The 15,060-nt window shown below is 38.7% G+C and overlaps 1 protein-coding gene across 1 annotated transcript; it reads left to right on the forward strand.

The window, feature by feature from the left end:
* Window positions 1-3,002: 3,002 nt before the first annotated feature.
* LOC311290205 (tripartite motif-containing protein 16-like) lies at window positions 3,003-13,213 on the forward strand. The gene is made up of 6 exons (XM_084408555.1): window positions 3,003-3,655; window positions 9,016-9,111; window positions 9,250-9,483; window positions 9,699-9,846; window positions 9,981-10,028; window positions 12,520-13,213. Exons 1-6 carry the CDS (start codon window positions 3,071-3,073, stop codon window positions 13,047-13,049), a joined length of 1,641 nt encoding a protein of 546 aa, XP_084264681.1. The 5' UTR covers window positions 3,003-3,070; the 3' UTR covers window positions 13,050-13,213.
* The last annotated feature ends 1,847 nt before the right edge of the window (window positions 13,214-15,060 follow it).

Below are 15,060 nucleotides of genomic sequence, written 5' to 3' on the forward strand. Positions count from 1 at the left end.
GGCATCAATTTTGACTTCTTTTGTCTAATTGTTACAACTTACCCCAGCATGTGTTACCTACCCATACCTGTCAACATTTGGGTACCAAAATACGGGAGGCCTGGGGTTTCAGTTCAACCTCATGCGGTTTCATGTCATTTATACATTACACACCCCATCGCCAAATCATAGAAAAATTCAGTTAAGACAGTTGTATTCATCTTAACAATACACAACAAATCAATATACAGAAAAACAGATTTCTAAAATAAGGTATAGGCCACAAATCTGTGAGTAGGCTAAAGTTATTCAGTTACTGTAAGAAACTGTTCCAGCGGGTGGAGTTTACTGGTACTGAATATTACACATCACCTGTGTATACTCCCATTAACTGGAACAGATTTTCACTGGAACTGAATATTACATCCAAATATTATGTAATCAATCAGCATATTGTTGTGTAACTTCACCTATTGGAACAGTATTTCACAATTTTTCACAGGAACTGAATATTACAAACAACTATTGCGAAAGAACGATTTACAAAACAACAATTGCGAAAGCATGCACGGATTATGAATTTGTTCACTGTTACCATTGCACATAGGTTTTTTTTTTTCTTTTCTTTTTTTATGTAGGCTATAGTTCTATTTTGTTAATAAATTTTGCATTCTATTTTGGCTTTCTCGTATGTCCCTATTTTTGTTGTGTCCCTTTTGAGCCACGGGGCGAAACGGGTGTGGATTGAAAAACCAAAGCAACTGTACAGTTTACAAATCTGAGCACAGCTGAGACTTTTTCTCTGGTAGCCTACTTTTGGCGTAGGATATTTATTTCCGTCAAGGACGGGTTAAGGGTGTGTTCACACACTTGTAGTTCAGTTGGACTGATTTGTTTGGTCCAGACCCACAAAACAACATTTAGTCCTGGTCCACTTAGCGTTCACACAGGCATTTTAACACCGAACCTAAAGCCATAAGAATATGTTCACAATCTGGGCCTCGGTCCGCTTGTTCGGTTCAGATCAGTGTTCACACTTCTTCACATGAACCGCTCTAACAGAGCAAGGTTTGTTTTAATCCAACCAAACAAACAAGTGTGAACACTATCATGCACACTAAAGCACTGACTTCAGATCAGATGTTTTACTTTAACGGATCCAGACATTTTGCTGTGGTTTGAGTAGGTGTATTCAGAAATTATGAAATAATTTTGCAAAATGATGATGGCTGCAAATGAATTAAGGATCACAAAAAGAATCTAAGTTGGAACCACAGCTGTACTCCAAAAACGGAATTTCTGAAGTTTGAAAAAAAGAAACTTCTGTAATACAGAGCATTTCTGATCCTCGTCTTTAAAGTATCTGAGCTGAAGGAAACTTTAAGACTTTTTTCTATGATTTGGCGATGGGGTGTGTAATGTATACATGACATGAAACCGCATGTGGTTGAACTGAAACCCCCCCCAGGCCTCCCGTATTTTGGTACCCAAATGTTGACAGGTATCAAGGTCAGGCTGCGATGTCAAATGTATTCCCAGGAATGAGTGATGCGCTTTCCGCTTTTAAAGTTTTATAAAATAAGTAGCCTAAGATATGGCTTGAATGGTTTAAAAGCATTAGCAAGAATAAAAGCGCATCATATAATGTAACTCCATGCAGCCAAAGGATGACAGAAAAAAACGGATGCTGGGTTAATTGCGTTAAATATTTTCTTACCACTGAGTCTTTTCCCATTTCTACCAGTAACGCTTATTCAACTTCCCGTGTCTACTACCTGCGCAGATATCGACGGCACAACTGGGTTGTAGGTTGCCAGGTTGAGCTCACAAATGGCTTGAAATGTGTATGATGTGTTGATTGTGCGAGTAAGATGGGTTTCATACAAGATCTGGCAACTGGACAACCTTGGAATAATATATTGATGTGATTATTCATATAACGACATTTGGGCCATACAAATAACGGGAGTTTCACGGGAGAAATAACAAAACGGGAGGGGGGCGGGAGATCGGTGTGAAATACGGGAGACTCCCGGGGAAAACGGGAGTGTTGACAGGTATGCCTACCCCGGTAGTGGGGTAGGTTGTAACAAAAGAACACCATGTATTTGACATCAACTCACGAGGTCTGTGATATTCTTGGAGAGGGTTGAATTGGTTCCATTTGTAGTAAACAAATATGGGTACTTTGTATAAAAGTTTGAGAACTCAAGCTAAAAACTTCAGCGAGTTATAGGCGCTGAAGCAAAAAGTGTTACAATCCTCCCCGGTCTCCCCCTACAGCTTCAGAGATTACACTGTAATTCAGTCTCTCCAAACTTTAATTTCTCAGGGTGTGTGGTTTCTCAGGTTTTAATTTCACACTTTTCATGTTTGGTTCGACTAAAACGTACCCTGGTGTGATTGCTCTGGTTCATTTGAACATGTGTGAACGCTGCCATCCAAACCCTGATGTGCACCAATTAAACGGGCCGAGACTGCTTTAAAGATGGGTCTCGGCCCATATCCAAATGAACTCTGGTACGGTTCGAATAATATATGAACGCAACACTGACCAAATGCATGTAAACGAACCAAAAACAGGAAGATGAAAGCATTCACTGGATGTATTTGTTATCTCTATAAGCATGACAGCATTTCACATGATAATATACTTTCTGCTACTTTTTTTCATTATTATGCAACTCTAAATATTTCTCACCTACATCACACATTCTTGTCTGCTGCTAATCATTAAGCTAAACATGACTTATTTTGATGTGTTTAATTCACAGTTTTCCCAATTCACATATAAAAATATTAAAACTTGGGCTAAAAGTAAAGTAAGGTATTTCAATTATACTAAAATAACAGTCCTGCAAATAAATATGCATTCCGTAAATATTATTACAATGGTATACTAATGTTTTCTGTGTGAGGACAATACATATGCGAATATGCATTACATAACAGGTGAGTCACAGCTTACAGACACACCTTTTTGCACACCGCACGCAAATAACCAGGAAAACCATTTCAGTGAAACCGAAACTTATCAAAAGAAGTTGTTGAGCTGTTGTGTGTGCTTCTGTTTCTGTTCACATTCTGTAATATGGCAGAAGCCAGTGTTTTATGGACTCAGGAACAGTTCATCTGTCCAGTGTGTCTGGATCTCCTGAAGGATCCAGTGACCATTCCCTGTGGACACAATTACTGTAAATCATGTATTGCGGACTGCTGGAATCATCAGGATCAGAAGAGAGTGCACGTCTGCCCACAGTGCAGACAGACCTTCACTCCAAGACCTGCTTTAAATAAAAACACCATGCTGGCTGAAGTGGTGGAGAAACTGAAGAAGACTAATCTACAATCTGCAGTTTCTGTTGACACTGGACCTGGAGATGTGAAGTGTGACGTCTGTACTGGAAGAAAACACAAAGCCGTCAAGTCCTGTCTGGTGTGTCTGAACTCTTACTGTCAAATCCACCTTGAACAGCATGATATTTTTTTCATAGGTAAGAGACATTATTTGATGGATGCCACTGGACAACTCCAGGAGATGATCTGCTTTCAACATGGCAGACTGCTTGAGGCTTTCTGTCGCACTGACCAGCACTGTATTTGTACATTGTGTACGATGGATAGTCATAAAAATCATGACACTGTACCAATAGCAGCAGAGAGAACAGAGAAAGAGGTAAGAACAGAAATTGGTGCATTAATGGGAAAAAGCATTGTTTGCATCTCCATGACATACTACTGATAATAATTAGGATGATCTGTCTGTTTTTCGGTCTACCTCTCTTTTGTTTAACTCTTAGGCGGGCTTTGAAGAGGTCATGTTTTGTGACCTTTTGTCCTGCTGCTGCCCAAGGTTATTTTCGTAAACTAAAACGGGCCGTCAAGTCCCGTTCGACTGCTGGCGGGGCTTACCCGTCCGATGCCGCGAGCATCCAAGTTCCCGTCGGATGCCGCGAGAGCCCTCCTGGTTGAACGGCTTCGTTCCCAAATCATGCTCGTACAAATCTGGCGTCATCGAGCTGTCAGTTCAACTGCTGGCGGGGCTTATCCGTCCGATAATGTGAGCATCCAAGTTCCCGTCGGACGTTGCGAGAGCCTTCCCGGTCGAACGGTCAAACTCGTTTTACAAATACCTTCTCGTGTCCTTCACTTTTTTGGGGGGATTAATTCTACGCTCGCTGTCCCGCGCTTACCTGGCTTTTTTGGGGGAGTACTCTGGGTTCAGGCAAAATTCCGAGCTCGGAGCCCTCCCCTGGACAGCAAGCCAAATACGCATAATACTATTAGATTTCATGTACGTGTGAACTCGTGAAATGAAGTTTTATGTAACAAAGTTCGGGAGGAGCACGTTCAGGTAATCAACCAATCAACTCAAGAGGAAGCCAGTATAAATAAAGCTTTTCCTCACCTTCTGTCTCACGACAAGTTTCTCAGCATCCCTCCACCACCCCATTACCTCACACTTGGCTGGGTCTACCCCAGTATAGGGGGAGTAGGCTACTCTGGGTTCGGGCAAAATTCCGAGCTCGGAGCCCTCCCCTGTACAGCAAGCCAAATAGCCTACGCATAATACAATTAGATTTCATGTACGTGTGAACTCGTGCAGTTAAACTATTGGTCAAAAAACATTTTCGTAAACGGAAATAAAATTAAAAATTCATAATAAATGTAAAACTAAACAAAACTAACAGTTAATGAAAAACTAACTGAAATAAAAGAATAATTAGCAAAAACAAATAATCATTTTCGTAATTAGTAAGCTCTTTTCTTTGGCGGAAAATCTGACCTGTGGCTGTTTAGGGAATTGCCCTAAACGGCTGTTCATAGGATGCGTCTGTGGTGGCAGTGGCAGTGGAATGGGAAATAACACAAGGTAATAATGAGACGCAAGTTGAACTTGTTTAAACTTGAGCGCAGCATTTTTTGAATGCCGTTTCATGTGCGAGTCTGCGAGAGGTGGGTTCAACAGCAAAACAAGTCCGTCACGCACAAAAAACACTTTAATGTAGGCTACTACTAGGCCTACTGTATGTTTGAGATGTCATGTTTTCATGTAGGTTGACAGGCTGAAAGGTGCTGTTATTATCTTTGTTTTTACAAAACATTTACTGCTAATAATATTATTGTCCATGTGGAGACATTTCCCCACAATGTACCAGGACACGAAAACACACAAGCCGCCGATACACACACAGACAGACAGACAGACAGACAGGGTGTGTGTCTGGTAACACACACCCACTATCTTTGTGGGGACTCACTCTCCATAGACATAATGGTTTTTATACTGTAAACTGTAATTTACCAGTGGTCACTCTGCTACATTGTACAGCTGAAAAAAAGTAAACTAGGCATGTTTAACAAGATTTAATTTTTAATATAAATTAGTTTATCTGAATTTTTCAGTTTTTTCTTGTATACTTTAAGTTCCATTTATTTGGTGCTTTGTTCAATCTCAAACCACTATTTTATTTTTTATTATTAAGATGTCTGCACTGTTAACTGTTTACTGAGTTAGGCTAACTGTAATCTGTGCAAACATTAAACTTTGCTGAAATTAAACGTCTCAAATTTGGTCTACACTGGAAGTGTTCTGTTTTGCTCTGCTAAACTATAATTACTAAAACTGAAACTAAATAAAATAAAAACTAAATAGAAATGTGTTTGCAAAATAAAAACTAAACTAAAACTAACAAAACCATTATTGAAACTAACTAAAACTAAACTGAAATTTAAAGCAAAATTGAAACCGATATTAAAATAAAAACTAATTTTAAAAAGCAAAACTATTATAACCTTGCTGCTTTTCATACATGACTTCTTTTTTTTTTTTTTTTTTTTTCATCCAGTTTAAACTCTTTTCACACTACAGGACTTGGATTCACAGATCACTCTAGATGTTTAACATACTAAATATCTCTCGGAGTACAGCGATGCATCTGTGCTTCCCTCAAATCACGTTTTTGATCATTCAAACATAGTGAATGTGGAAAATCCAGGGTTCTAATCGTGTAGTGTTTGGGCGGTGTAACTTGAAGTTAAGTAAAAACTAAAGCATGTGCAGGTGGAGCTAAAGAGACAAGTAGCCTACATAACAGAAACCAATTTTTTCATGACAAATTTTCATAAGAAAACATTCACTGGATGCATTTGTTATCTCTATATTTCACATGTGAATATACTTTCTGCTACTTTCTTTCATTATTATGCAACTCTAAATATTTCTCACCTACATCACACATTCTTGTCTGCTTATCATTAAGCTAAATATGACTTCTTATGATGCGTTTAATATACAGTTCTCACAATTCACAAAAAATAAAAAAATCATTAACACTTGGACTAATATTAAAATGAAAACAAAATATAATTTTTTTTTCAAATTATTAAGAAACACTATAAATGTATATCAATGATACAAAAATAACACTAATGCAAATAAATATGCATTAAGTAAATATTTTTACAATGGTATACTGGTAATGTTGTGTGAGGACACTAAATCTGTGAATGTGCATTAAAGGGGTGGTATATTCCCCCCTTTTTACAATATGCAAAATAAGTCTCTGTTGTCCCCAGAGTGTGTATGTTAAGTTTTAGCTCAAAATACCCCACAGATAATTTTGTTCAGCATGTTAAAGTTGTCCCTTTTTGAGGTGTCCCTTTAAATGCAAATGAACTTTGAACGTTGTAACTTTGCAGATGTTGGTTATGCTCAAACAGCAACATTCCACACTAACTAAAGTTAGAAAAGTGAAATCATAATCAACCACCCCTTTAAATAAAGTCACAGCTTACAGACACCTTACACCTTTTTGCACACCACACATGCAAAATAACCAGGAAAACCATTTCAGTTCTTTAGTACAGAGATACTGAAACTTGTTGTTTCATCAAAGTACAGCGATGCATCAGTCCTTATCTCAAATCACATTTTTCAACAGTGAATGCATAAAATTGAGGGCTCTAATCGTGTAGTGTTTGGGCGGCATAACTTCTGTTAGATGTCGCAGTGGTGCCACCAAAGAGTTGGTTTACTCTTTTTGATTATGCACAGCCATTTCTGTTGTGTACACAGCAAAATCAGCGGTTACATGCAGCGTTTAAAATAAACTTTTTTACCCACCACCAATGTGGCTGTGGTAACAAAAGATACGGCCTTTCAGAACTTCTACTAGCGAAAACTAAATCATAAATAATCAAAATGATCAAAATCATTGCTTAGAGTTAAAACAAATTTATTATAAATCATTGTTTGCAGATACCATAAAAAAATAAAAGAGAAATAAAGCAGATCGGTGCTGCAGTAGCAAAATGGTCCTTGTTACTAGTGTAACCTCCATTCCCTGATAAGTTTAAAATATTCTAACTGACCCTCTAGAGTGAGTTTTTTTAAGGCGACCATTATTGTTATCGTTACCGTTAACGTTTCCCCTTGTTGTTTCCATGGCGACCCGTCATATTTGTCACGTGACAGACAGCAGCCACAATAACACTGTATGACAGATTTATTTAGTCTTTCCTTTTTTATTCAAAATATTCACAAACTTGCTTATATTCTGATTCTCAAATATGTGTAAGTAAGTGTGTTTTGTGGTTTAAAAACCTTTATGTATGATTAATTAGATCCCTTGATCTATAACGTAAGGCCGCAGTTCAGAGAGTCCTGTCACCCCCAATTTCCACCGGCTGCGTTACGGCTGCGTTACGGCTCCGGCACGGCAGCGGAGTCAATAGGTTTCCATTAAAGTCAATGAGTGTATTTCCACTGAATGCGGTACAGCTGCGTTCCGACTCCGGCGATCCGCAGCCCTCCGGAGCAGATACGCAGAGCTTCTATTTTTGCCGGATGCCGGAGAGCTACGCAGCACTACAGGGCAGAATGCGCAGGACAGGAAGTCGAGCAAAAAAACAGAACAAACCAAAACAAAATAAAAGATCCGGTTAATTTTCTAAATAAAATACACTGTGATCATGGCGGATCATATTTCCCTACACTACACCTTGAAAACGTCATAATATGCCATTCCTCATAACGTTCTGTTTATAGAAACTATATATCGCGCGATCATACGTGAATTAGCGAGATCTCGTGGGTCCTCGTGACTTCAGCTGTCAGTCATGGACGCAGCCGTTCCGCAACAAATACGGACCTGGTGGGTATTGACGGACGACGGAACACGGAGCTGTCACGCAGCGGAGCCGTTCCGCAGCCGTTACGCATCTGGTGGAAATTGGGGGTGAGTCAGATTTACAGCACGTGAATTCAGCAGTTTCTCCCGAAATACATGCAAATAAGTGGCCGGTGAACTGGGAGAAGAAAAGAGTAAACTTTTTAGTTACTTCCACTATGTGTGTCTGATGTGAATAAAACAGGTCGGGAAATTATATTTGAATAGATTGTTATTGCTGCTTCCATAAACATCAGTGTGTATTTTACAAACTACAAATTAATTTTTTTTACTAGTGCTTATGTGTATTTAAATGTCTGAAACCTAAAATAAACATTATGTGGTTGAAAAAACGGAATAGTTGTGATATAGCCTATGTCAAGTGCTGCTGAGCGCGTCCGACTCTGGCTCAGCACCAGCCAACGTGCGAAAGCACAGTTTGAATCTGGCAGTTAAGTCACATCACTGAACATTCTAAATCCATATGTGGAACCGTACTCTCAGGGGCACAGAAATAAAAAAATCCCAAATATGGGACATACCACTCAAAAGGTTAAAGAAATGTTATAATCATAATAAAAAAAAAATTATTTTATCAGTTATTCAAGGCATATTTGTTCAGTGGTAACTACGAAGCATTAAATAACATGTCAGTCACTGCTTACAGACACCTTTTTGCACACTGCACACACAAGAATTGCAATTGACTTTTGCAATATCCACATGGTATTTGACAGTTGTGCTCATGTCTCGTGCCTCTGGCAAAAACACCAAATATAATATTCATACAACATTTTACATGATGATTTTGTATTTATTTTTATGAAATATTTTCATGTTTATTTCTTACTTCTGTGTTCAATAGAGAAACTTGAAAAAAACACAGATAAAATACCAGCAGAGAATCCAGGAGCGAGAAAAAGACATTCAGGAGCTGAGAGAGGCTGTTGAGTGTCATAAGGTGAGTATCAAGAGGAGACAAACAGTACTGCTGGATTAAAAGACATACTGTTTAGACTCTCCTTAAGATCTGAAGACATTGCAGTCCCACTGAAGTCCACTGTGGATAACATGATGAGTGTAATATGTGTCCTAACAGCGCTCTGCACAGGCAGCAGTGAAGGACATCGAGAGGATCTTTACTGAGATAATCCGCTCTATTAAGAAAAACCGCACTGAGTTGACAAGGCTGATCAGAGATCAGGAAAAGGCTACAGTTAGTCAAGCTGAAGGACTCTTGCAGCAAATGGAGCAGGAGATTGCTGATATGAGGAGGAGACATGCTGAGTTAGAGCAGCTTTCACACACAGACGATCACATTCAATTCCTTCAGGTAATAAAAAATGTAGAAAATAATTCATATCAGTGTTGTGATTTTACATCATCACTGGCTCTCTAGGCAATTAAAGTGAAATAAAATTTCATTCAAAGTGTTAGATTAGTTTGCTAAATGCAAGTCACTGAAGATAAGTCAGCAAATTTGTATTTGACTGTAGTAGAGATTTGTGGGAGGCAGGTTATAACGATTTTTTCCTGTCTTTTTTGTAGGGGTTTCAGTATCTATCTGCACCTCTTGAACCTATAGAGAGAATTACTGTCACTTCACCTCTCTCTACTAATGATATGAGACAATCTATCTGTCAGCTGAGAGAGAAAATTGAGAATTTCTGTAAAGAGGAGATCCAAAAGATTTCTGGTAGGTAAAGCACATTCAATTACACAATCTAGTATCATTTGAAAATCTTAGAATACATCTACACACATTGGATACTGTACAGTAGATAATTTCCTCTTTCCTTAAGAATTGCCTGTTTATGTTGATTTTCATAGTTAAACACATCAACATTGTTCTGAGGACCAGAAAGGACTTCCTACAATGTAAGTTGCAAAGAAAACAAGTAAAATATATACACTGAGCATGCATGTATACTTAATTTGCATAATCATAAAAAATGTGTCTTTACATTATTCATAATCAGAGATTTCTTCCCAACACACAATGAAGTTGTTGTTTATTCAGAAACAACAACATAAAAATGCTGTTTTATTCTACATAAGGTCCATCCTCATGGTGGCATGGTCAGAATTGAACATTATATAGCAGGGCTGCGTTCACCCCCGACAAAACATTGCACAACGTTTTTTAAACAGAAACGGTGATGCGTTGAACACACTGTTCTGATGACGCAAGAGTTGCAACTATGGCAGCTGAGAAGGCCGTTCTTTGTGTTCTTTGTGAAGAATTTTCAGAGCCTGATGAAGTCGGTATAAATATGTGTTTAATACACTACAAAATATGCCCGATGTTACAGTTACTGCACTTGCCGCCCAGAACAAAAGAAAACATCCCAGTCGAGTGAAGGGATTGCTGAAACTGAAATGGAAGCACACATCTTACCTAATTCAGACTAAAACACATCTATTTAGCCTCACATACTGACTTTATTTGTAGGTCATACTGTTTTAATACCCTGTATTTTCTTTCTCATTTTTAGGAAAAGCACTTAATTACCATTGTTTATTTCTATAGCCTACCAAAATGTCATACACTTGCAATGAAGCTAAAAATATAAACAACTACATCATTATGTTGATATCCTATATTTTTACAATAAAACTTACGATAAACATGTCTTCTAATATCCTCAGTTGTTGCGTATACCGAGCTGTATCGAACACATTTGTAATTACTTTCCTTGAACCCATTGTGCGAGTTCACTTTAATGCGAGTGCTTTATATACATGTTGCTGCTGATTGGAAGGCAGTTCTGACACACCCACCAAACAAGAGAAAACGTATCTCAAACCCCGTTGCACACCGGTGCACGCCGTTTCCAGGAAACATGACGTTCAACCCAGAAACCGTAGCAAAACGTTGCGCACCGTTTTGAACTTGAACGTGCCCCAGCTTTCCAGTACAGGAGGAGTTTATGTGCTTATGTAATACACAAGCTCAGGCTTGTACATCGCGACAGGCTGAATTCCACGGTTTGCGGCGGGCTCTAACGAGTCCTCCGTGCAGTTTACGGGCAGTGAATTGCTGGACTCTGGGTCTGGAGTGGGGCTGGTGTAGTCCTCCGCCGTGCGGATGGTGAATGCCAGATTTTTGTTCACCAGCAGCACCCACTCGATGAAAGCGGCAAAATTGTTAGGAGAACCACTCTCTTGGAGGTGTGCCCTGGAGCGAGCGGTCTGAACAGTCTGTTTGGCACAGCAACTCCAAAAAATCCCTGGTGTGAGAGCTGCCCCTCTGGTCTAGGCATAACAAAAGAATTGCAGGAAGGTCCATGGTGACAGGGTGGTGGGAAAAAATGCCTCAAAAATCACTGTCTTGTTTTGGTGTTCTGTCACATCTGATTGTGGTAGTAAGCACTCAAAGGCGAGAATCTCACAGAGAAATTCACAGAGTGAAAAGCCTTTTATTACAAAATGGCCGATGCCCAAAATGGCCGGTATAGGAACATTGGATATTATTTGATACCCATTCAGTATGCTGCACTGAATCACAAGAGACCAGTTGTAGGATTTTTGGGCAGACCATTCAGAATATATAATCAAAAAAAGTTATTTTTCATATCTCCTGAACACTAGGTGGCACTGTGCAGAAACTGTGCATGTACCCTCAAGTTAGGCTTGAGATGACAGGTACTAAGTTTCGTCTTAATATGCAAAAATTGTTGCAGAGATACAGCCTCACGTCCATTTTGGCGTACTCTGTCAAATTCTTTAAATGCGTTAAACGGGAAAGGATGGGTGTATCAAAAAGCTTTAAATTACTTTTTGCCTGTACAATCTGAAGATGATCTGAGCCAATTTTGGTAAAAATAGGATGAACTATCTAGGATGGGTTTGAAAAAGTTTTTTTTTTCTGAAAATTCTAAGTGGCTGAAGGATTTTCATGACAAAAATGACATCATATGGGGCAGTTTAATAATTTTTTTGCCAAAGCCAAATCAGAGGGGAAAAAAAAATGGTTTCTAGGCCTTGTGATTCAAAAGTAATTAGCATAAACATGAGTGCAACTTTGGACAGTTGGTGGCGCTAGAAGGGATTGAGTTAGAGACTCCAAAATAGCTGCAGGTAATGTTCAGACTGTCTTCTATCTGTATGACAAATTTCCCACATGTGGTTCTATGGGCTTCCAAAAGTGGAAGAAGAAGGACTAATAATAATAAGAACCTACACACCTTCAGTGCTTGGCCCCTAATCATGATCATGTGGGCCGGTATATTCTATGATAGTTGGAATTTCTGTAATAGTAATGTTCATTATATTATAAACATTTCAGTTCAATTCAAAAGATAATATTTTTTTAAAAACTTTAATATTTACATGTTGACCGATCACTGATACATTTTATCTTCATCAGATGCTCATCCATTCACACTTGATCCAAACACAGCGAATAAACACATTCGTCTGGCGGAGAGGAACAGAGTGGCTACTTACACTGACACAGTCCAGCGGTATCCTGATCATCCATACAAATTTGATGTTTATTATCAGGTGATGTGTGGAGAGAGAATGTGTGAACGTTGTTACTGGGAGCTGGAGTGGAATGGTGATGTGGGTATATCAGTATCATATAAGCACATCAGTCGGAAGGGAACGAATACTAAGTGTTTATTTGGATATAATGATCATTCCTGGAGTTTGTTCTGCTCTCCCTCCAGATACTCATTCAGGCACAATGATTTGGAGACTGACATCCCTGCAGCCTCCATCTGCTCTAGAATAGGAGTGTATGTGGATCACAGTGCAGGAACTCTGTCCTTCTATGGCGTCTCTGACACAATGACCCTTATCTGTAGAGTTCAGGCCACATTCACTCATCCTCTCTATGCTGGGTTTAGGCTGTACAATGGATCAACGGTAAAACTCTGTGATTTAACATTATAGAATACAGAGACATTGTATCAGTAGTCCTGCCATACAGTAACAGTGTCAACCTGTTCTCTCAAGATGTCCAATAGTGGCATTTGTCCAAGATACATTTGTCACTATACAGACACCAAAAGTGATTTATGTCATACATTATAGTAGGTTTCTTTAGGTACTTGCATAAAAAAAAAGAAAAAAAAAAAGGTACAATGTACTTATTGTAATGGTAAGGTTAGGAACAGGTTTCATGGTATGGTTAGGTTTATGGTGCAAGGGAAGCAATGTAAAAACATGTATTGTACACAATAATTGCATTGTATCTGATGATTAATTTAAATGTTAGTACAAAGTAGTTTATCAGTAGTTTATATAATATATAAAGTATATTAAAGTGGGACCATAATACTAGTTATTCAAAATATCTTAATATTTTTTCTGCCATACTGTTCACTTCAAAAGAAAGATGTGTTGTTTATTTATTAAACATTTAACTCTATGAATTTATTTCACCTGTATCTGGAGAAGTAGGAAATAACATTGTTTGTATAATATTGTTGGTATGTTAGTTGACCTAAAACTACCCTGCTCCTCTCTGAACAGTCACATCTCTTTCAACATATGAATCAGAATTCTAGCCAAAGCCAATGGCATTTCACAACAGAGCTGTTTAAAAATTCAGGTGACAGTTTTTGAATGAATGGCAGATTTTAGCGTTATGACAGCTGGGGCGATGATCAGAATTTTTTCACATTTTTTTATGAAATATTGAGTTTTTTTTATCTACTTGTTTTATATTGTTTATAAGTGTTTAGGTTTATAAGTAGGGTTTAGGTTATGTTCTCAAAAATATAACTGTAATGTGTGCTGGAAGGAGAGTAGGAGAGGCATGGATCTATTTGCATCTTTTATTCAAATAAGATGGTGAAGATATCCATAATCGTGTGTGAAAACACTATACAAAGAAACACAAAACAGCTTAAAATCCCTTAGTCAAGACAAGATAAGAAAAACAAAAAAGAGAAAGAGAAGGCTATAAATACACAAGGTAATGAGAACTATACTAGACACAGGTGAAGATAACCAAGAAGAAAGGAAAACAAGAGAAACAGGAAATGAACAAAGGAAATGTGAACTTGGAAACAACAGGGAAACATACTTAAAAATAAAAGTCTTAAGGAAACACAGACAGTTGAAAACCAATAATAGTGTAATGTCACAATATATTTCAAACTTGGTGGTTATAGGGTAAAAATATGAGTTTTTGTTTATGTGCAGGTTTGTGTGTTTACATAATAATAATAATAATAATTGTAGAGGGTGATATCAAGGCAGTAAAGTTGTGAATCAAGGGGGTGTGGTTAGCCAAGTATAAATATCAGGGGTAGGAACGAAAATAGTAGGTGCATTTGTTTCTGGCCGGCGGAAATAGCTCAACACTCGTGGTGTTTGGATGTGAGAGGTTCGCATGTGGATTTGTTTGGATCTTTGAGACAGGTATGAGTTAGGGATGGGGAAATGAAGCCTCATGAATCACTGAGGCTTTCCCTGTCTGTTCCGGGAAAAGATTCAAAGCTTCGAGAGTTTCGAGAACTGGTCGAGAACAGCGCCATCTGGAGCTTATTTAAAATAAAGCAGCCAGAAGCCTGTTTTAGAAGAGCCCCTTTCACACAGCGCATTGAACCCGGGAAATTGCCGGAACGCCTTCTGTGTGAACGCAAACATGACCCGGGTTTAATGCCGGGATCGATGCCGGGTTGGGGACCTAGTAACATTGCCGTGTTCAGTCCCGGAACGCGCGCTGTGTGAACAAAAGCCGTAATAATGCCGTGTCGTAGTGATGATGCTGAAGCCGGGGTCGTTCGCCAGCTGTGAAACGGTACGAAATGCGCAATTTTATGATCGAATCAGAGAAATAAATGCACAAGCGTGGTTTCGCAGCTCATAAGCAAACTGAAGACGCTGCTGAGACATTACAAGTCACATCGATGTCACGTGTCTTTCCGGGACATACACGGGTTGTGTGTGAACG

This window comes from Rutilus rutilus (genome assembly GCF_951802725.1).
Source record: "Rutilus rutilus genome assembly, chromosome: 5".
Classification (NCBI taxonomy): domain Eukaryota; kingdom Metazoa; phylum Chordata; class Actinopteri; order Cypriniformes; family Leuciscidae; genus Rutilus; species Rutilus rutilus.